General features: G+C 34.0%; 3 protein-coding genes and 1 pseudogene across 4 annotated transcripts; 1 reads left to right on the top strand and 3 right to left on the bottom strand.

The window, feature by feature from the left end:
- Nucleotides 1-2,644: 2,644 nt before the first annotated feature.
- LOC111299137 (phosphatidylglycerophosphate phosphatase PTPMT2-like) lies at nt 2,645-5,057 on the bottom strand. Its single transcript, XM_022894138.2, has 6 exons — nt 4,452-5,057; nt 4,163-4,285; nt 3,937-4,030; nt 3,767-3,849; nt 3,555-3,644; nt 2,645-3,115 (listed from the first exon to the last, which is right to left on the bottom strand). Exons 1-6 carry the CDS (start codon nt 4,659-4,661, stop codon nt 2,861-2,863), a joined length of 855 nt encoding a protein of 284 aa, XP_022749873.1. The 5' UTR covers nt 4,662-5,057; the 3' UTR covers nt 2,645-2,860.
- Nucleotides 5,058-8,028: 2,971 nt separating this feature from the next.
- LOC111299135 (leucine-rich repeat extensin-like protein 2 pseudogene) lies at nt 8,029-10,469 on the top strand (annotated as a pseudogene). The gene has a single exon (XR_016329701.1). The product of XR_016329701.1 is annotated as a leucine-rich repeat extensin-like protein 2 pseudogene (transcript).
- A 162-nt stretch (nt 10,470-10,631) lies between these two features.
- On the bottom strand, nt 10,632-12,992 carry LOC111299136 (acid phosphatase 1-like). The gene is made up of 3 exons (XM_022894137.2): nt 12,335-12,992; nt 11,046-11,255; nt 10,632-10,914 (listed from the first exon to the last, which is right to left on the bottom strand). The coding sequence occupies exons 1-3, from the start codon at nt 12,727-12,729 to the stop codon at nt 10,737-10,739; spliced, it is 783 nt and encodes a 260-aa protein (XP_022749872.2). The 5' UTR covers nt 12,730-12,992; the 3' UTR covers nt 10,632-10,736.
- Nucleotides 12,993-18,037: 5,045 nt separating this feature from the next.
- On the bottom strand, nt 18,038-20,916 carry LOC111299134 (uncharacterized). Its single transcript, XM_022894135.2, has 2 exons — nt 20,015-20,916; nt 18,038-19,052 (listed from the first exon to the last, which is right to left on the bottom strand). Exons 1-2 carry the CDS (start codon nt 20,602-20,604, stop codon nt 18,392-18,394), a joined length of 1,251 nt encoding a protein of 416 aa, XP_022749870.2. The 5' UTR covers nt 20,605-20,916; the 3' UTR covers nt 18,038-18,391.
- Nucleotides 20,917-21,056: the final 140 nt, after the last annotated feature.

Genomic DNA, 21,056 nt, shown 5'->3' with positions numbered 1-21,056 from the left:
CCTCCCATAAATTAACCGAAAAAATTCTTTTATCTTGTCATTTTATCACCTATACTTTACATTTATCTGTGTACTATATATGGCCTATATGGTATACTGATATTATTCTCAAAACATGCATGCGTCTTAGTACATTTTGACGGGGGAGATAATCAGACAAGATTCACTTGGAGCTCATAGCCTCATGGCATGGGAGCACACTAAAAGAGCTTATGCATACATTAAATCTGAAAGCTTTTAAGTTATTGAGTTTTTAGATCCTCCATGTATATATGCCTACTTTTTCATCTCATTTTTTAATGATATGAGATATCTCACTCACATATAAACCTGACGCAATTTTTATATGCTAACCCTATATATATATATATGTGTGTGTGTGTGTGTGTGTGTGTGTGTATATATATATATATATATATATATATATATATATCGGTACTATCTCAATTCTCAAAGAAGTCACTGAAAATATCGATTTTGCACCAGCATATAGATATAACCCTAAAAAATGGTTTAGCTCATTGATGTAAAACGCAAAGATTATACATTTCCCCCCAAATTGTTTACCATATATACTTGCTAATTAAATACTTTAAAAAAAAATGAAAAACATATGCAAAAAGAGTTTTAGGGTAATTAATTTGTAGAAGGGTTGGGAGAATCCAATACTGTGGTGTGGAGATGCTTGAGGTTAGTATATTAATATAGGTGAAATAAACAAAAAGAGGAAGATCCTAGCAGGGAAGGTGGGTTGATACGATTAATAGAGTGGGAAAGAAGAAATGTCTCTTTCCACATGCAAGGAAAATAAAAAGGAATGGCATGTCTTGTTAAACCTAAAAAGGTGAAATTCAATTCTTTCTTCGCTTTATGGAAGATTTTGGGTGCTTTTAGAAGAAAGCATTATATATATTAGCAGTTTTAGGGTTTCTGGGTTTGCAGACATTTGGTCCCATAAAGAACTTGCATGAAGAATTGTGTGGTGCAATAAGGAATATATATATATATATATATATATATATATATATATCACAACATGGCAATACCCACCTTTTTTGGATTCTTCAACTCGAAGGCCAAGGCCTGACCACAGCAGTTTTTTATATGGTAACCCAACCCCTCTCTCCCTTCTCACTAATGTTAGCTTAGAAGCTTATTTTTGAGACAATTTATGTACTTCTTCGGAAATGGAAAGTCATGATTCATTCCTTTCACTTACACAGTACTGAATTTTCAATTATTTATATTTTGACAATCAAAGATACTTATATCCAGTACTGAAAACGTTGTTGTCCTTGGTTTTTGGAAATTTTAGCAGTTTTTAAAACTGTCTTTATGAATACTCTTAAGTCTGTTCTTGATAGATCACTTGCCTGTAAGAGATTAAAGTTCAATAAAGTATCCTTCCTTTTTGTAGCTTTTGTTTTGTACTTTGACATGGTCCCATTTAGCTGTGAAAAAGCTACTCGATGGGAGGTGGCGGCTGTGTGGCAGATGGGACTCCTCCCTGTTAAATACTTAAGCTTGGTTGTAGTAAGGAAAGTTTGGTGAGCATTTCATGCATAGAATAACTTAATCGAAGACATGCAGGCCTGTTGCGCATAATTCCGTTATTTGGCTGTTGAAAATGTATGTAAAGATGAACAGGAATCCATTCAATCAGTATCAAAATGACTTTTGGGAGTACTTCTGTAATTAATGTGTTTTTGCACCAAACAAGTCTTTAAAAAAAAGTGCAGTACATGTAGGTAAACATCTCTCCTTTTGGAATTGGATTTTGGAAAGAGTAACAAGAAGGTAAGTTATCTAAGCTTATAATCAGCACAAATTATAAATAGGGGAAGCAGACTGAAGATGGTATCATTTTGTGGCGAATGGTTGCCAGCCAAAAATTATCAAATTTTGTCGTATACCTTGGAGTAGCTTCCTTTAATAAAGACTTGTTTGGGTTCTTTCGTCCGTATAGCGGGTGGCATATCCTTCTTGTTAGGGATGGCTGACAAACCAACATATCCTAAACATATACTGCTATCTGACCATGATGAAGTTTCCTTCTTTCCTATGTTTAAGACTCTTGGAACAGGTTCCTGATCGTATAAAACAGGAAATAGGATCTTCTTTGTAACGGTAGGCAGGGACTAATGCTTGAAGTAATGGTCTGCATCGATTTGTTTTTGTGTGTGGCCCTGCATGCCCCACAGCTATCTTATTGCTAAAGCTCCTTTCAAATCCTTTTCAAAACAATTGCTGCCTGAGACTGGTTCGTGCAAAGGATCTTGGCATTTGGAGTAAGTGTCCAAACACTTCAGCCTGGAAACTTCATCTACTATCTGTCATCGCGTCAAGATGAGATGAGGTATGGAAACTGTATAATGCAACATTGCTCACCCCTTTGGAGACCTGTTTGGGAATCCAGATGGCCTGAATGCCGAGTTGCTTTCATTGAACAGTGTCAGCTAAACAACAGAGTAACTGGGAAACACCAAAAAACAGGGAAGTATGCTACTTCCTACAAGGCTAACCAGGACACTCAACTGCCATAATCTTTTGATTCTTAGTCCATGCCCACAAATCATGCAACGCATATGCATTTTCACAAATGAGTCCAACAATGGAAAATTGTTACACGAGTTACACATGAATATATAAAACAGCTAAGCTGATTGTATAATTGATACCATGTTATACATATCAATTATCATGTGAAGAACCTTTCTAGTTTTATTTGTTTTATATCTTTCCTTCCATTTCTGTCGTACACACATACTGGAACATATATTTATCAGACACCTACAATCTACACTTATTTGCTTTTTCTGTACAAGCAACAACCACAAAAAGTTTTGAAGGAGAAGTAGACTCAGCATGCACGTGCTACAGGCAGCCTCCCATTCACAGGTCCACAAACACCAGAAACTTTCAATGATGCAAAAAGGCACGACAATCTAGCTATCATGGGCCTGGCTCTCACCATTCTGGGCACAACCACAAGCTCCTTACCAGTAATATCAGTACTATGATAGCCTTCAAGATCTGCTTTTGTAATCATAACTGCATCCAATGAAGGAGAGTGTATGGTTGCTGGTTGCCGATGCCTGCTATATTCTAGAACTGCCTGCTCATAACCATTGACAAGCAATGAATAAACAAGAAGGAAGAGACAGTTGATCATTCGTGCTTGTGACTGAAAGAAATCTGGTAATTAATTGTATTTGGGAACATGGAATTATTCTTAGGTAATTCATAATGCTGGTAAAATATTGTTCTTTTCTCTGAGCAACCATAAAGGGCAATGGGAGATAGGAGGATCTTATCTTCTGCAATAGGAAAGGCGCAATCATGCATAATCTAAAACTGACCAACATGAGCAGAGCGATTAGTGAAAATAAAAAATCAAAAAAGAAATAAAATCTTGGTGTTTATGGTACCATCTTCATTGTCATCAACCTCATTTCTGCATTCCATGTGGAGGGATAGGGGCAAGAAACATGCAAAAATCGCGAGGTTTCTAAGAAGGTTTCATATTTTGCAAATTATAACACCATAAAACTTACCTTCCACTGTGAGGGGGCAAGCAAAACTCGAGGTCTTCGAGACCGAACATATTCAAGGGCACTTGCAGGTGTCATCTGCTTATGCTCTACCTGCAGAGTTCAAAACAAATTCAATCATACAAATTAAAAACAAATCTGGAGCTAGTCTCAAAGTCAAAGGTTACTGAACAAGAGTGTGTCAACAAAGCACCATTTAATAGACAGAGATTTACCAAGTAGCAAAGCACAATGGTGGTACTCCTTCCCCGTCCAGCTTTACAATGTACATAGGTAGTTCTACCACAAGATGCATTCTCTGAAGCCAAAACGGAAGAAAGAAATCGGGTAAGACCCAAAAGGCCACAGTGACTAACAGAGGTAATTGACAGAATTATCTACTCACTATGAATGAAGTCCACTGCTCTGCCGATATCTGAAATTGAAGGAGCAAATAAATAATCTCTCGTTGGAATTACTAGGTGATCAATTCCATTAGCCTGCAATCAACCATTAAGCAATAAAAGTAAACATTAATATCTCACAAAATAGAAATTTCAGAAAACGGAAAAAAAAAGTTTTGGAAATCGTTTTCGTTCAACAGTTCAAGAATCAAACAAAGAAAAGCTTACACGATACAAGGAAGTGGAAACCAGAGTTTCAAAAGGCTCATTGAGAGTGATGACCCCACAAACGCCCAACTGCTTCAACCGTCGAACATCCTTGGGAAAAGGAACCGCCCCCAACAAAAGAAACTGGAAAAAGAAAAACACCCATTATCAAAAAACCAGGGAAAAAGCGAAGAAAGTCACAATTTTTAATCGATCATCGATGGGAGAACCAGTGAATTGGAATTGATTATTATAAAAAAAAAAAATGGATAACAAAGAAGGGAAATTAAGGATAAGATAAAAGAGAAACCTGGTCAACTTCGTCCCACCATCTGAATTCAGATTGGATTTTGTTTCGGAAGACATTGTATAAAAGGGTCGGGTAAAACAGGATCCGAGCACCCGCTCCGACTAGAACTCTCTTCGCATCGCCGACTCTAACTATCTGCTGCTGCTTCAAGCCATAAACGCCGTCGTCCCCCCGTTCATTCTCCACGTCATCCAACTCCTCGATCGTCATCTGACGAAAGAATTTTTTTTCTTCTTCTAAATGAAAATTAGTTTGGAAAGCATGGAATTGAGAAGAGAAAAATGAAAAATCAAAGGAATTTATTGGGAATTTGAGAAAGATACGAGAGAGCGTGGATTCCACATTGATGCGAATATTTAATAAAAAAAAAAAGATTTGATTTGTGAACGATAAAAAATCAAATGGTAATTACAAAACTATTGATTAAGAAAAAAATACAATCGAAAATTCAAGATTAAATTTTTTTTTTTGGGGGGGTGGGGGGTGGGTGGGGAGCTTCAAATCTAAATCATGTATTAAAGTGAGATGTTATTTCATGTTTTCAATCAAGAATTATGTATTTCGTGAGAGTAGCATAAGCTTGACTTGAGCTGCCATTCTAATCCCATTTTTTTAAGGATCATTACTTCTTAATTAAGTAAAGACAAATCTTTTTCATTTGATCAACAAAATTCATGGTTGATTTTTTTTTTCAGAATAATACTATTTTGCTGACTTTTTTATTTATTTTGAAAGAATTAAATTTATTAAAAAAATAATTTTTTAATAATTCAATCAACAAAATCCTTGGTATTTAAAAAAAATATATTTCTACTTTTTTAGGTTTTTATTTAAAAAAGCATTTTCGATTAAAAATAATGTAATATCGTTATTGAGTTAAATGTTTAAAATGATTTGGACTATTTAATAACTTACAAATGAAATGAATGTAACAAATAACAATATTTATGAACATTAAATAGTTTATTTTGTTTGAAAATTGGAATTGTTGGATACTTTAACATTTTTATTATTTTTTTATATAAAAATGATACTTTCATTTTCCGCAATAAATGCATAATTTATGAGTGTGGGTGATGGATGGATGGCATGAAAAGATTTAGGTTGGTATGGGTATGAACGTAACAATAGTAGGTAAGGCCTTTGGACCAAAAGAACTAGATATGGTTAAGATGGAAGTATTTTTTATATTTAATTATAAAAGATTTTTTAGTTTTGTTTAGTATATATATTTTTAATTGATTTAAGTAAATTTATATCAATTTTAATAAATTTATAAAAAAATATTTTTACATAATTTTTTAATGAATTTAAATTTAAATAATAAAAAATATATATTCTTTTTTTTTCAACTGAATCAATCTTTTGTTATAAGTGAAAAAAATTTAATTGAAAGAGTTGCTTTCTCTTTTAAGTTATTTTCCAATTGCTGACTTTATGACGATTGGAAGAGCCAATGGTCAACTACCCAAAATCCTCCACTATGATCTACTAAAGTAGAACATTACTACTAATCTGCTGCCTTCTCAAGGATCCAAGAATATAATAGAGTAATGAGTAACTATTACTCTACTCCTTACATGGATACTTTTACAATGTAAGAAATCTATATTTAATTTGGTTTGACAAAAAAAAAAGAAAAGAAAAGTTAACTTTTGATGTTGAATTATCCATTTAAATTTGTCTATGATTGAATATAAGATTTAATTTAATTTATTTTATTCATATAATTATAGTTAAAATATTATATTTAATAAATTTCAAAATTTAAATTTAATACTCGTGATTTTTTTTATTGTTAGACTACAATCTACTTTGTATAAAATAATTTATAAGATTTAACTGCTTCATATATATATATATATATATCTTACATCATATATAATTATTTCAAATTTTAATTTAAAGTTTTCAAATTTCTCATTATTAAAAGGAAATGGCTTTCAAGCATTTGATTCATTATTGATGCAATGATTTTTTTTTCTCAAAAGTAAAAATAAAATAAATTTCGTTTGAATTCACCCGTTTTCATTTTTTCCATATAAAAAATGAAAAAAAAAAAAAAAAAAAACCTAAGGCCTAAGGTGTAAGGAGGCCATTTCTGTTAAGAAAATGGCCCATTTGACTATTTAAGGTCTCTTTCCATTCGTGGCCCAAATTCAGATGCATGAAAATCCAGTTAACCGGTCTTCTTCCCCTACCTCCTGCAGCCTCCTGTCCTGTAAGGTACTTGCAAATTACAATATTGATGGCATATGGTATCCATATATATATATAAAAAAAAAAAAAGGCTGAAGAACAAAGGAGATTAGCGTTGTACTTAACTGGAAGCACAGAAACATAAATTCTTTCCCTTTTTCATGTAATTAATCTTCAGCCATAGCCTACAGAAGTAGCAGTGCCCAACCATTTCAGAAGAAAGAAAAATAAAGAGCATGCAGCTTGAGATTGATATGTAGATTGTTGAGTTCTATTGCCACCTTAGTGGAAAAAGGGGTCAATTGAGATATATACCTGAAAGTTCTAAATCTCATTTTCCATCCAGGCAGATTCTTGGACATCACATTGAAAAAGCAATGTTGTTGCTTGTCACAATCAAATGAAAGTTGTAACTGGATACTGGTTGAAACCAGTTTGTGTTGAATTGCACACATTGATGCTTTAAACAGGTTGATTGCAATGAGACAAGGAAAACTGTGAATTGTATTGGTCACGGGTGTCGTAACTGATAAAGTGTAAGTGAAAAAGGAAAAATCCAAAAGTCCCAATGTTTCTGGAATAAATGTTGTCCATTCCAATCATTTCAAGCTGGCAGCCATTTGCACTTTTGTCTAATTCATTTTTCTTATAATTCCGAATTTTCATCAACTTCTCCTCTATGGAAGTAGTAGCTTACCCTTGCCGTAAAGGGAAAACAAACCCAACTGAAACTTCTTGTGACCAAGCTTTTATATGAAAAATACTAAGCAGGACTGCCACTAATAGTGTGAAAATTCAAATGGGGCTATAAGAATCCACTTTTTCTCTCGCAAAAGACTGGCCATGGAAGCTAGCTGCCATCCAATGTGGAAACCAAAGTTGCATGCGTTTGCTTTATTCATTCACATTCACATGAAATTCTCCATTCCTTTTACTAATGATGATGAGTTTTGTATATATGCACCACACTCCCACCAATCATACAGGTAAGGGAACACACTGCTCGTTAAACCCACTTTTAGATGAATCGTCTGTTGTATTAGCTGGCTTTAGCTGAAACGTGAAAAGATTTGTTGTGACCTGGTCGTCAAGGATTAAGCGAGAGAAAGTGACCAGGGCCCAATTTTCAGTCTCTTGTCGGGTGTCCATCATAAAATGATTAGTAAAAATTTGTTTGTTTAGAGATTCAATTGCCAAGAGGATTGGCTGAAAAATATTTTGATTTTGCAAGTTGGTTATATCTGTAAACAGAGTTAGGCATGGTTCATTATACTAATTTCTCTACGTTGTTTTTAACATTCATTTGATTTACATAAAAGAAAATTTTATTAAAACACAACATTTCGTTTAATAAAAAAAGCGTTAGATGAATTTATTTATAAACCTTACATCACAATCAGTGTTTGTTAACACTAGCTCGGATATGGGTACTATGATCTTGATACTTCTTTCTGTGAGGAAGGTTTCGAGGTTGGAGGTTGAACAGAGAATCTTTAAACCAAACCTATGCCATTGGCTGCTGTTGTTTGGCTCCAATTTCTTTTTCATTTCTTTAGTCCTACAAAATCTCTTACTTAAGCGTCACCTACATTATGCTTTGTAGGAAGGAATAAAAATGGGGAAAAGGGAAAATATTGAGGAAAGATAAAATAGATAACGAAATAAACAGATATAACTACACAATCATAAGAACTACCTTTACATAATCTTGTTGGTGTCCTAGGTAAGGAATATCAACATCCCTAATTTCTAATCACTTTATTCCCATGCATTGCTACCTAACAATGCTATATTCTATTAGATAACCACCCTTTATTTAACCTCTGTTAGCATATTTAGCAGTTAGGTTAAACAATAAAATGCAATCATTTCCTCCAAGAGTACCATTTGAGAGTAACTCATGCTAGTATGCTTTCGCCTCGCAATGAAGCACTTTTTGGAGGAATTATTTTTCTTTCTAATGCATTCAACTAGGGACCTAGATAAAGCTTTTCCTCAGCTTCATAGTATTTACTTGTTTAAGCACCAGGGCATTAGGCATAGGCATGGCCAATACGATTTCACAGCTTCAATAATCCCAAACTTTATGGTGTTGCTAAGCAAATCATCATAAACTCAGTCAGAGCCACCCTTTTTTCTGCAGCATCAATCTCTTGTCAGCATCTGCACAGAAAAAGTTACTCATACACAATAATAAATGCCCCATTGAAGAGCAATAAACCCCACCATGTCCTCTCATCAATGCAGCAGCCTCATTTGCACCACTTACAAGCAATCCAACACAACACAGTAATCATCTTGGTGTCTTCAACATAGAAAAATGGGGAAGACCTGGCTCCTGGCTTTTATCCTTTGGCAAATAATTCCAACAGAAGCGGCCATCACTGTGGGTGGTGGTGTTGGCATTAGTATCGGCAATTCTGGTGGCGGTGGTGGTGTTTGGATTGGTGGAGGAATCAACAACAGCCCAACTCCATCTGGCCCATCCGTGTCAAAGCTCAGCAGTGCTTACACTGCTCTCCAAGCATGGAAATCTGCAATCACAGATGACCCAATGGGGATTTTGAAGACTTGGGTTGGCTCAGATGTGTGCACTTATAAAGGGGTCTTTTGTGCAGATCCTCATGGTGTAATGGACTCAGCTTCCGAACCATTTGTTGCAGGCATAGATCTCAACCATGCAAATCTCCAGGGAACTCTAGTCGGGGAGCTCTCTGTCCTTTCTGATATTTCAATACTCCACCTTAACAGCAACAGGTTCTCAGGCACAGTTCCTGACACTTTCAGAGACCTTTCATCACTTCAAGAGTTAGACCTCAGCAACAACCATTTTTCAGGTCCTTTCCCTACAGTTACTTTGTACATGCCAAATCTCGTTTATTTGGACATTCGGTTCAACACCTTCTCAGGACTCGTCCCTGAATATCTATTCAACAAGAGACTTGATGCAATCTTCCTCAATAACAATCAGTTTGAGGGAGAACTACCGCAAAATCTGGGTAATTCTCCAGCTTCTGTGATAAACTTGGCTAATAACAAATTCAGTGGAAACATCCCAGCTAATTTTGGCTTCATGAGTTTTAAATTGAAAGAGATTTTGCTTCTTAATAACCAGTTAACAGGTTGCATTCCAGAAGGAGTTGGACTCTTCTCAGAGATGCAAGTTTTTGATGTGAGCCGCAACTCACTCATGGGTCATTTACCAGACACAATATCTTGCCTGAGTGACATTGAGGTTCTCAATTTGTCATACAACAAGCTATCGGGGGTACTACCTGACTTGGTTTGTTCTCTAAGGAGCCTTGTGAATTTCACTGTTGCCTACAATTTCTTCTCTGGGTTTAGCCAGGAATGTTCTAAGTTGTTCTTTAGGAATGTGGGTTTTGACTTCTCCCTCAATTGCATTCCTGGGAGAGACTTGCAGAGACCAAAACCAGAGTGCTCTGTGATCCCAGGGGGTGGGTTGAGTTGTCTGAGAATTCCATCTCCACAGCCTTTAGTTTGTGGGGCTTTGCTTGGGAACTTGGAGGTTAATCTGACCTCGTCACCTCCATGATTTCATTATAGAAGAAGTTTCTGGTTTTGTATAACATGTAGCTTGGTGGATGGTGGTGGTTGTCAATTGTCCTATTCGTTAATGGCAATTTACGATCTAGGGCTTCGAAATTCATTTCTTCATGGATTGGGATAATTCTTTTTTCTTTTTTTAAATAGTATCTGTCTTTGAATGGATAAGACATGCCCAGGGATTTGAGAAAGGGATTTAAGAGGAGTAAAATTAAATAATATTCACATAGAAATACTACCATAATCGGATATCTGCTGCCCAAAGGAAAATTCGATTAAAAAGACAGTATTTCCTTGTCCTGGCTGTCTCATGTAGACGTAGCGCCATACCGTGATTTTCTGCGCAAAGCCAATCTGTAATTTGTCAGAAAAGAATTTCAATTCCTAGAATTCCAATTCAAACAAGGTTCTCAATGGTAACAAGTACGTAAGTTGGCCATGAAATTTATACAAGCAAAAAGTGTCACATGACAGGAAGTAAAAAATTACACCACATATTTGACAATTGCTTTATAGTGTTTAGCCAACGTAATACATAGGATTTGGCAGTTTAAAGGACCGTTTTGCCAATGCAAAACCCAGCAAGTCACTCCACTGATCTCCAGAACTCCCATGAATCCTGTAACCTTCATTTACCAGAACTGATCTCCTCTCAGATTTGTATACGATTGCTGGTGTCCCTCCGTCTGAAGGTCCTCTGTACCATAAGCCAAATTTCCATCAGCCATTCTTATGTTTAACAAGCATAATGCTATCTAAAGCCAGTTACAAAGATTTTCAGAAAAAGCCAAAACAGGAACAGTGGAAATGCCTGAAAGCTGAATATACCTCAATAGAAGCCTTTCCCAGCCGTTGAACCCTGCCCACATAAGATTCTTTCCAGTGGCATTCCTCTGATTTTCACTCCGCCCGGTAAGCACAAATATTTTGAATCCCATCCGCTTCAGCTCATTATACAATTTCAAACTCGCATGCATTGCTGGGGCCTCAGCTAAGTCTACCCATGCATCCCAAGAAGTCTCATTAAAAGTTTCTGATCTACGTCCATAACAGGATAGCCTTAGTAATAAATAGAATCAATAAACACAGACAAAGTAAACAGATTAAACAATTCCTCCAATTTAAAATACACAATAAACATGATTCAACATTATTCAAATGTTGCACAATCAAGGGCCAAATAAGCCATTAACAACTCCAAGCCCTTTCTCTTCTCATTCCCCCCAGAAGAGACGGTTTCATTGCCATGCATTGACCATTGCAAAAGCCATAGCCCATATGTCAACCACCAAGATCAAAAGCAAGCAGACAAAATTAGCAAGTAGTACTATTGTACCATCATGTTTTTCCTCTAATGGCAAAACACAACCAAGTCAGATTAAAGCATGTTCAAAACCACCCAACACAATAACTGCCTATACACTAGTGCATTTCTTCAATAAAAGTAGTTTGATAGAAGCCAGATTGTCATTTATTCGATGTTTAAGCATTACTAATGATGGTTTTGTTTTAATTTTTCTTAGTGAACATTTATGATGGTTGAGTTTACACACACTAATAATTTTGACCCTAAAATAAGTAATCCACCTCGTTCAATTCCAAGCTGTAAAAGCCTAGGGGCCTAAACAATCATTAACGAAAGAAAATTTTAGTACAATATGCCTGAATCAAGCTTCGCTAATTCCTTCTACTTCAATCTACTGCTTACCTTCCTGATAAAAAAAAAAAGAAAAAGAAAAAGAATTTAGGATGGAGAGTGCCACACCGGATTCCAATTGGGAAAGCATATTAATACGAGCTCATGTGTTACATCAAGTGTTTTTTATTACTAATTAATTTGTTTGTTTAATATATTTTAATTTAATGAGCACATGATTCACATCAAATGTTATCTTCCCAAAAAAAAACAAACAGAGAGCACATCCGGTTTCAGTGGACTTGCATGCATCTTATAAGGACTCTACCACTGTTATCATTTCTACGTGTATTTCTCCTATTGGTGGCTGAAGCACAAGCCGCGCCAAACCTTCCACGACTAAAATCTTAACAAACGCAGGACAAAGCAGATCCATCGAATCTGATTATTGGTATAAAAAAAGAAGGGTTCACGTACATACCCGAATCCATGGGCCTGATAGTAGGGTAAATTCGTCAACAAAGTCTCATCGACGTCGAAAATCCAGGCGTCCTTCCCGTCGCCTGCGATCTCGACGGAGGAGGCGTAAGCGAGAGAGAAATTAGCGACGATCTCGAAGTCGGAAACGTAGCGTTGACTGGTGATGTAGTCTTGGACGAAGGAAAGGCAACGGGAGGGGATTTTGTTCCAGCTTCCGGCGTTGTTGGTCTCGACGGATAAATGCCAGCTGGCACAGAAAACTTCGTTGTCGACGTTGGATTTTCGGTCGTTTGTTGTTATTGCTTTCGGGAGCTGGATGAGAGGCTCAAAAGAGGCGGCGGAGCAGACGAGAATGAAGAGGAGGAGGAACGGGGCGGTGAGAAGCTGAGACGGCATTGGAAGATGGATTCTATATTTCGGGAGAGAGCTTTTTTTATGGGCCCTTTCTCTCCCGAGTGGATTGCTAATGGGAGGAAATTGCCTGCTTGTTTTATTATGAAAGTGTTGATTGATGTGAACGATGCCGTTTCGCACCACTCAAACTTCAGCCATCCGTTTTTGTTTTCTTTTTTTGTTCTTTAATTTTAACCATGTATTTTTTATTTAATACATGGTTCTCCATTAAAGCACTGCATGGGCTGTTTGGGCAGTGCGTTTCTCCCGTCTTCAGAAACAACAAAAAATGGCGTATATATATAGTATGTGGACAGGCACAATCAATTTTTTTTTATTATTTTGTCTTGCCTTAAAAAAAAAAAGTACTTAAATATTTTGTTGAACAAAAATAGAAATCGCTGTAGCCTTGCACTGCACTAAAGCCTTCCATCTCACAATCAGCACTAGGAAAGCAGACACCACAGTACAGCGACGGGGGGCTGGATACATAGTGTTTCCCCGAGAAAGCCTATGTTTTTTAGATTTTAAATAATGGACCCACGTTAATGTTGAAAATAGAAGCTAGCTATTGAATTTTTTAGGTAGGCATATGATAAAAAGATTTAGATAACGTTTTTTTGGTAAATTTCGTAAATTTTTTTATCAAAAATAATGAATTAAAAATTAAAATTGATAGATTAAAATTTTTATTATATATATTAAATGTGTAAATTTTTACAAAAATTAATAAATTTTTATATATTTTTATATAAATATTTTTTATAAAAATATTGATAAAATTTTTATCATTAAATAAATATAGATCAAATTTAAATTATAAATAATATTTTTAATAATATTTTTACATATTATTAATTTTCATATTAAATTATATCAATTTATTAATTTAAATTTTTTATTAAAATTTTTATTAAATCATTTTTAAAAAATTCTTTACAAACTTCAGTTAAAAAATTACATATAAGTTTTGTCCAGCATTTGATACAATCATCTCTGATTATTCTGTCGGATATGCCTATCGAACCTATTAAATACAATATCTTAAAAAGATCCGATCAAGTTAAAATCTAAATTCAGTTTTAATGTGGATTTCAGTGTTCTAAACGTTCCTTGTACGCACTGCAGTGAATTTGCACATTCCTGTGCGTGTTTCTCATATGTAAAACTATATTTTAAACTTACAACACAATCCATGAAAATTGCAGAATGGCGATCTGGAGCCTGGAAATCCTAGGACTTTTGTTACGTGTTTGATTCACCAGAATTAGAATCTATTCAGCCGTTTTCCATACCCCCACCTCTGTTCTGCCGTTTGGTTCAAAAATAGGGAAAGAAAAAAAATATTCTGACCAATTGGTCAATTCTGGTCAAAGTGTAATTATCATTCTCCTTCATCACCTATTATTTGCAATTTCACGTATCCTAAAAAAAAGTAAAGAGTTTACATAAGTAATTTTTTTTTAATAATTTTTATAAGTAAAATTATTTAATTATTTTTTTACATAAGTTTTGAAAATAAATTTTTAAAAAAATTATAAATCTTTTCAGAAAGTCATTAAATTTTCTAAAAATGAATTTCTAAAAGATTATAAACCTTTTTAGAAATAAATTTTTGAAAAAATTAAATTTCTGAAAAAGTTTATAATTTTTCAAAAATGTATTTCCAACAAAAATTTATAATTTACCAAAAATTTATTTATGAAAAATTATATAATTTTCAAAAATAAATTTTTAGAAAGTTATAAAACTAAAAAAAAATTATGAAAAAAATAATTAAATAATTTTACTTAAAAATTAAAAAAAAAATTAAAGTGTGAAGAAAAAAATAAGGATGCATTTAGCGGTACCCAAAATTAAAATATCTTTAAAATATGATTTTATCCCTAATATTTTAATGACTTTTTAAAAACGCCCAAATACAAAATCTCTAGATTTGACCGGTAACAGCACTCTAATCACCGTGAATGGTCGAAAAATCATCAAATAGCAACCATAATAAACAAGCAACATAAAAGCAAAAAATAAAAAAAAATCGAAATGAAAGAGAGAGAGGAAGAACATAAGAAGTAGGTGATGGTTGAAGGATTATAGATGAGAATATGATAATTAATATATTTGTATTATATAAAATATTAATAATTTATGTATTCATATATATTATATTTTATATAAATATTATATGTTATAATTTGTATTGATATATAAATATAAAATATAATTTTTTTATTTTATTAATTTTATTTATGATTTTTATTAAAATTTAAATTATATTATTTTTGTATTTTTATTATTTTTATTTTATATTATTATATCATATTTAAGATTGTTAGGTCTTTAATTTGTATCTACCAAGTAAAAGATCTAAGTGAAACATCTCATTTTTAAATGGTTTTGAAGCTACAAAGGATGATATTTTTGTAGATTTAAGGCTAAATCTAAGTTTTTCTAGGTTATTTTGGGAAACACCCGGTGGAGAGTAGTGAAAATATCCCAAAATAAGGTAGTAGGAAATCTTATTTCCTTGATAGGAGTACTATTATTCTTATTTACTTAGATGGGTATTTTTTTACATATAAGCACGAAGCAAGCCAACTCAACACTCGATTTCATTTCTCTGCTGGTTTTCTCTTTCATTCCATGTCTTTCTCTTAAAAAAAGCATTTTCCTTTCCATTATTTCACCTCATTCTTCTTCTTTTAGTCTCAGCAACTCAGTTTCCCTATATTTATTCATCACTTAAAGCTCTCTTTTTTCTTTTTCTTCCTCTAAAATCAACAATCTTGTAATCACATAAACATAATACTATGATCTTTCCTTTTTAATTTCTCATTCTGTCATTGGATTTTTTTAATTGTTTTTACAAACGTGGGCTCCATTTCTTTTACCCATTATCAAACCTGAAGCTATTAGCTTCTTTCAACTTTTTTTTTTTTTTTTCATTCTAAGAAACCCTGCATTGTCTCCTTATACCATCATTCCTATTAACAGTACCTTCTTTGTCTCGTCCCAAGAAGCACTTTTTGTTGTGCTGCTGGACTCATCATCGATGACTTCTTATTTTGCCTTTTTTTTTTTTTGTCAAAGGATTTTTTACATGGGTTTTCATGATTTTGGGTTTTTTTTTTTTAGTCAAGAAAGGTAAATTATACTATGGTTGATTTTATGATCAAAGAAAAGAATTTACATATTGTCGAAACTACAAGAAGTGCGGACGAAAACGAGGATCATCATACCCAGTATCAAAAAAACATAATAAAAAAAAATTTTACATGATTAATAATAATTGGAAAGTGAAGAGTTTGGATTGCTGGAAAACAGATGTTACTATGGCAAATTTAAATGACAAAGTAGATGCCCCCTCATACTCTGCGGCATCCAAATCATAAAGATGTGCCTTTTGAAAAACTTGGATAGAAAGTATTGTTTTACTAAAACTAAAAACTAAAAGCATGATCATCAATGGAAACGTAATGCCGGTGATACGAATCCAAGTTAAACAAAAAAAAAAAAATACAAGCAGATAAGTAATCTAAAAGATAGTGAATATTGCAATATCTTTCATCAAGAAAAACCTATAGTCTTTTTTTATCGTTATCGTTTAGATAAAAAACGAATTAGGTTGCTGGAAAATAAAGAGAGAAGAAATGAAAAAGAAAATCAGGAGAGAGGTGAAGCCGTGAAGATAAGTGCTGCAGTGCTTATTTTGTGCTTATCCGCAAAGAAATACCCCATTTGAGGAAATAAGAAAAAAAGCACTCTTGTTAAGGAATTAAGATTTTTTAATTCTTTAGTTTGACAAAAAACTCTGAAAATAAGATTAAGATGTATGCATGTGCGTGAAATTTGAATGAAATCAGCGTCGATCAAAAACGGTCAAAGACAATTGGCGGCTATCGCAGGCATCAGTAAACGATAGTCAATGATGGTCGACAAAACTGGTGACATTGTAAAAAGAGAGGCTCCGATTCTTTAGCTTTAGAGAGAGAGAGAAATGAGGAGGGAGAGAAAAATGAAGAAAAATTAGATCTAGTAATTTAGAATATCATAAAAAAATACTTACATATTAAAAAAATAAAAAAATAAATATTTATTTAATATGTATTTAATATATACTTAAAATTTAATTTATATTACATTACTATTTTAATTTTTAGTATCAAATTCAAAATGATAAATTCTTAAAGATTAAAGAATAAAATAATAATATATAGGACAAATATTAATATTTATATTGTATTTATATTATTAATATAAAAATAATTTTATAATAATTATTAAATAAGTATCATAATTAAATATTTAAAATAATTTTATATGATATTAAACAATAAATTAAGTATCATAATTAAAAGATTAAAAATTAAAATAATCTTTATAAGTTTATATTAAATTAAATAAATACAAAAAATTATGTTAAACATATTAAACGCATACTTGTATGACAAAATTAAATTAAACGTATTATTCGTATTGTGTCACGCATATTTAAATTAATCAACACATATTCGAAACGAATTGTGTTGTGTTGAAATTTGTGTTGACATAAATAAATACGAAACACATTTTTTAAAATACATATACAAAATTTTTCATGTTATTTTCGTATTATATTATCGTGTTGTGTTTAAAATTATCATGTTTAAGAAAAATGAGAGGAAAAAGGAAAGAAATCATAATTTTTTTATTAATTTTTATTAGTTAATAAATTTTTATTTAATTTTTTGAATTTTTTATTGCTAGTAATTAATTTTTACTAATTAATAATATTTTTGTTTTAATTAATTAATATTATTAATTAATGAGAGATAATTGAGTTAATTAATAATTACTTTTTATTAATTAATTATAATTAATATTATTTTATAATAAATTATAATTAATTTAATAAAAAATAAAATAAAAATTTAAACTTATTCCAACAATATTCTTTGAATTAACCAAACATATTAATATTAATTCTTATTATATTTTATTTCAATAAACCAAACATTATAATAATTATTCTATTCTATTCTATTCCTCCTTTTTTTATTTCCACAAAATATCAATTTTATTTTTCCTCTATTTCATTCCTCAAATCAAACTATTTCATTCCTCAAATCAGACGTACCATTATAAGGAAAAATGAGGAACCAATGACTCAAATTGCTATTTATCTTGTAGAATAAATGAACAGTATAATTAACCATACTGCCACAAAAGGAGAATGAAGGCTTAAATTGCAATGGTGAAGTACATTGAAACTTGAATCAGCCATCCAAGCAAATTCAATTGTTTCTAAAATAATGCTATTGACAAAATTAAAGAATGAAAAGGTTACTACGAAGAAATTAACAATGAAACAAATGAATTTTTGTCTATACAATTTCAGTCTGTAGGGTATAAACCCAACGACAAAAGAAATGTTCCTTGTATATTGTGTTGACAAACACAGACTAAAGATCAAAACGATCAAAAACTGTGTGAATTATGGATACGATGTTGTCAAACCGAAAAAGAGCCTCCCAAACCAGATCAGCAGCAACACCCCAAACGGAAAAGAATTTTGAGAAACATGAAGGGTGGAAAATATAACAGTGATTTACTGACGAAAAGCTAAAACTGACTGGTTATCACAGCAGCCGAAGTGAAATTAGCAGTGAAGTAGGGTTTTAGCAAAGGTTTAAGAAGAGGAATCCTGTTCATCATGGCAAAGCTCCTTCCTGAGTTTACGTGAGAAAAGTTGGCAGGCATCCATGCTAAGATCAATGGCAGCTGAAAGTGCAATAAACAGTGCAGCATCTGCCATGCAAGTCACATGCTGCATCCCAACTTGTACCACAGGCTTACTAGCCTTTCCTTCACCTTCAACCGTCGAACCCATAACAAATCCTTTAACGGGTGACCTTAAACTCAATGCAGAATCTCTTGATACTCTCCTATCTATACAAAATTGGCCACCCTTTTTGACACTCATGGTACCTTCAGCAATAGGGATACCATTGTTAGGGCCATTCTCAGTGACAAGCTCAAACTTGTAGCCCAGTCCATCAATAGGACCCCGTTCTCGCCATGCCTCTAGACGACCCCATGGTTTCCAGCTGCTGACTGAGAAGCCGTGAGGGCGGAGTATTAGCCATGCACCAGGATTTGATCTAGAAACACGGTCTGAGCCGGGGGAGGGTACAAATGGAGTGATCATTGAAGCAGCCGCAACAGGAGAGCCAGATAAATCATATATCATTACCATCCATCCCTTCCTCTCCTTTCCTTGCCTTTCCCTTTCTCCTGATAATGTTCTCATCCATCCTCTATTCTTGTTGGTGAAATCTGGTGGGAGGGATCTAGTTTTACAATTGACAAGGAGGTAAACATAGCAATCTATTAATAGAATTAAAAACGAATATACATTTAAATTAAAAAAAAAAAGCTAATTAAACTAGCATGACTCCATCAAATTGGAATAAGAAAAAAAAAAACAAAAAAGAAAATAGCCGTCAAATGTTTGTGCACATGGGAGAGAATCAATGGTGGTTGGCTTTGACAGTTAGGGAGATATGGAAAGTAAATTGTCTGTTTGACCAAAACTAAGTATGAGACTAAGAGGTATCCGCTATTGTTTTTTTTTCTCCCAAGTACCAGTAATAAGAGATTTGATTCTTGAGGAGATCATTTTCTAACAAAATTGAAAGTTCATGGTCAGTCATGGCTGCTGGACGCAGAGTTCTTCTGTGGCTTTTGAGCCTATAAATTTGTCTAGTGATAAAAAAAAAAAAGTAACAGCAATGCTCTGAATGATAGCTAAAGACGAAGGAAGAGATAAAACTTATGTTTAGACACTATAGGCCGACCAATCTATAGATCTTTTTCTTTTCACAAAATCCCACACATTAAAGTTTCAATTAATGCCAATATTCCCAGAATGGACAATGCCAACCTCTATCCAGATGAAAGAGACACGAAATTTCTCATCAAATATCGTAAAGTTTGCAACAGACGCAAAAACTTGTCTCTCTGATCTATAAATTTTCATGTTGACTCCCCCAAGAAAAAAAATTGGATAAGATGGTAAACTAGTGGTCTTGGGCAACTTGGGCAAAGGAAAAATCGTCAAACCCAGATGCCTAAATCAAGGAAAGGACCCATACTCGCAGAATTAATGGGACAAATCATAATTTCCCCCTAAAGGAAAATAATAGAGGACCAAATCCAAGACCTCCGTAGGCGCGCATTTTAGCACCGCCTCCAAGAAAACTCACTAAAATGCACCACATTGAAAGTGAAAAAGGTAACACAAGGAACTTACCGAGATCTTGAACGATCGGCGCTGAACTTGCAACTGAAAACGGGTTGTCTAATGTTGCCTTGAATTTGAAACACGACAGGGCTACATTCCGGTTCTCCACCGAATTGGAAAACGAACCGGGGATCGGGTTCAGCCCTGACCGTTAAGTGAAGCTTGGCGGTTGGCTTGTTCGGTTCGTTACCCAGTTTCATCCACCCATTTTGGAACACTGAAGGCCTGGTTTGTGACACTCCCAAGTCCACAATAACCTGAAACCGACCCACCAGCTTCCCACAACTGACGCCGCACGTGCGGCCCATGCGGCCAGTGTAGACTTCGATGCATAGCGTCACGGGCTTGCCGGAGAGACGCCGGAGCGTTAGAGCATCGAGGTGGAAACCGGCGGCAGAGGTGGAGGACTCGGGGGGCGAGTCACTGGAGCTATTGCTGAGGGGTAACAAAGCTGTTTGAGACGGGAAGTTTTTGAGTCTGAGCTTGCAAAAACACGGCGTCGTTGTTGGGTAAACGCCAGAACCGGCTGGTTTGGTGGCTTGTGGGAGTTTCAAAGCTAATGATTCGACGATCAAACGAACAAATGGGCATGGATCCATCGTATAATCTACCTTTTCCCGGCTGTTTTGAGAGGTTTTGGGGTGGTTTTCTCTAAAACAACGAGGGTAGCTCGAAATGAACGCCGTAGACAGTGAAGGGCTTCGGAAACATCTACGTTTTCGCTTGGACTCAAACTGGGGATGTCTCTAACGTTTCACTCTCTCTGTCTACGTTTTTTTTTTTATTCTGTTATAGAGTAGTAGTTTGGTGGATGACCTGCTGTGTTGTTTTTTTTTATCGCAGGATATTATGGAAAAACCGAAAAGAAATTAAGTTGATTTTCTCGAGGAGTTTTGAGGAACTGGACTGTTGTTCTCGTTGTGATGAAGATGGTGACTAAATGTCGATTTGACCCAATAGTCTATTGCTGTTTATACTTTATGTAGTCGTTTTTTGGCTCCGAAATTTGCAGAGATTCTGATTAATTTAAGAACCTAATTTGGTAAATGCC

This window comes from Durio zibethinus, chromosome 18 (assembly GCF_047325235.1).
Source record: "Durio zibethinus cultivar Kanyao isolate XHJ-2024 chromosome 18, ASM4732523v1, whole genome shotgun sequence".
Classification (NCBI taxonomy): Eukaryota; Viridiplantae; Streptophyta; class Magnoliopsida; order Malvales; family Malvaceae; genus Durio; species Durio zibethinus.
The sequence above is the reverse complement of the archived record's forward strand: the minus strand, read 5'-3'. Positions and strand labels throughout refer to the sequence as shown.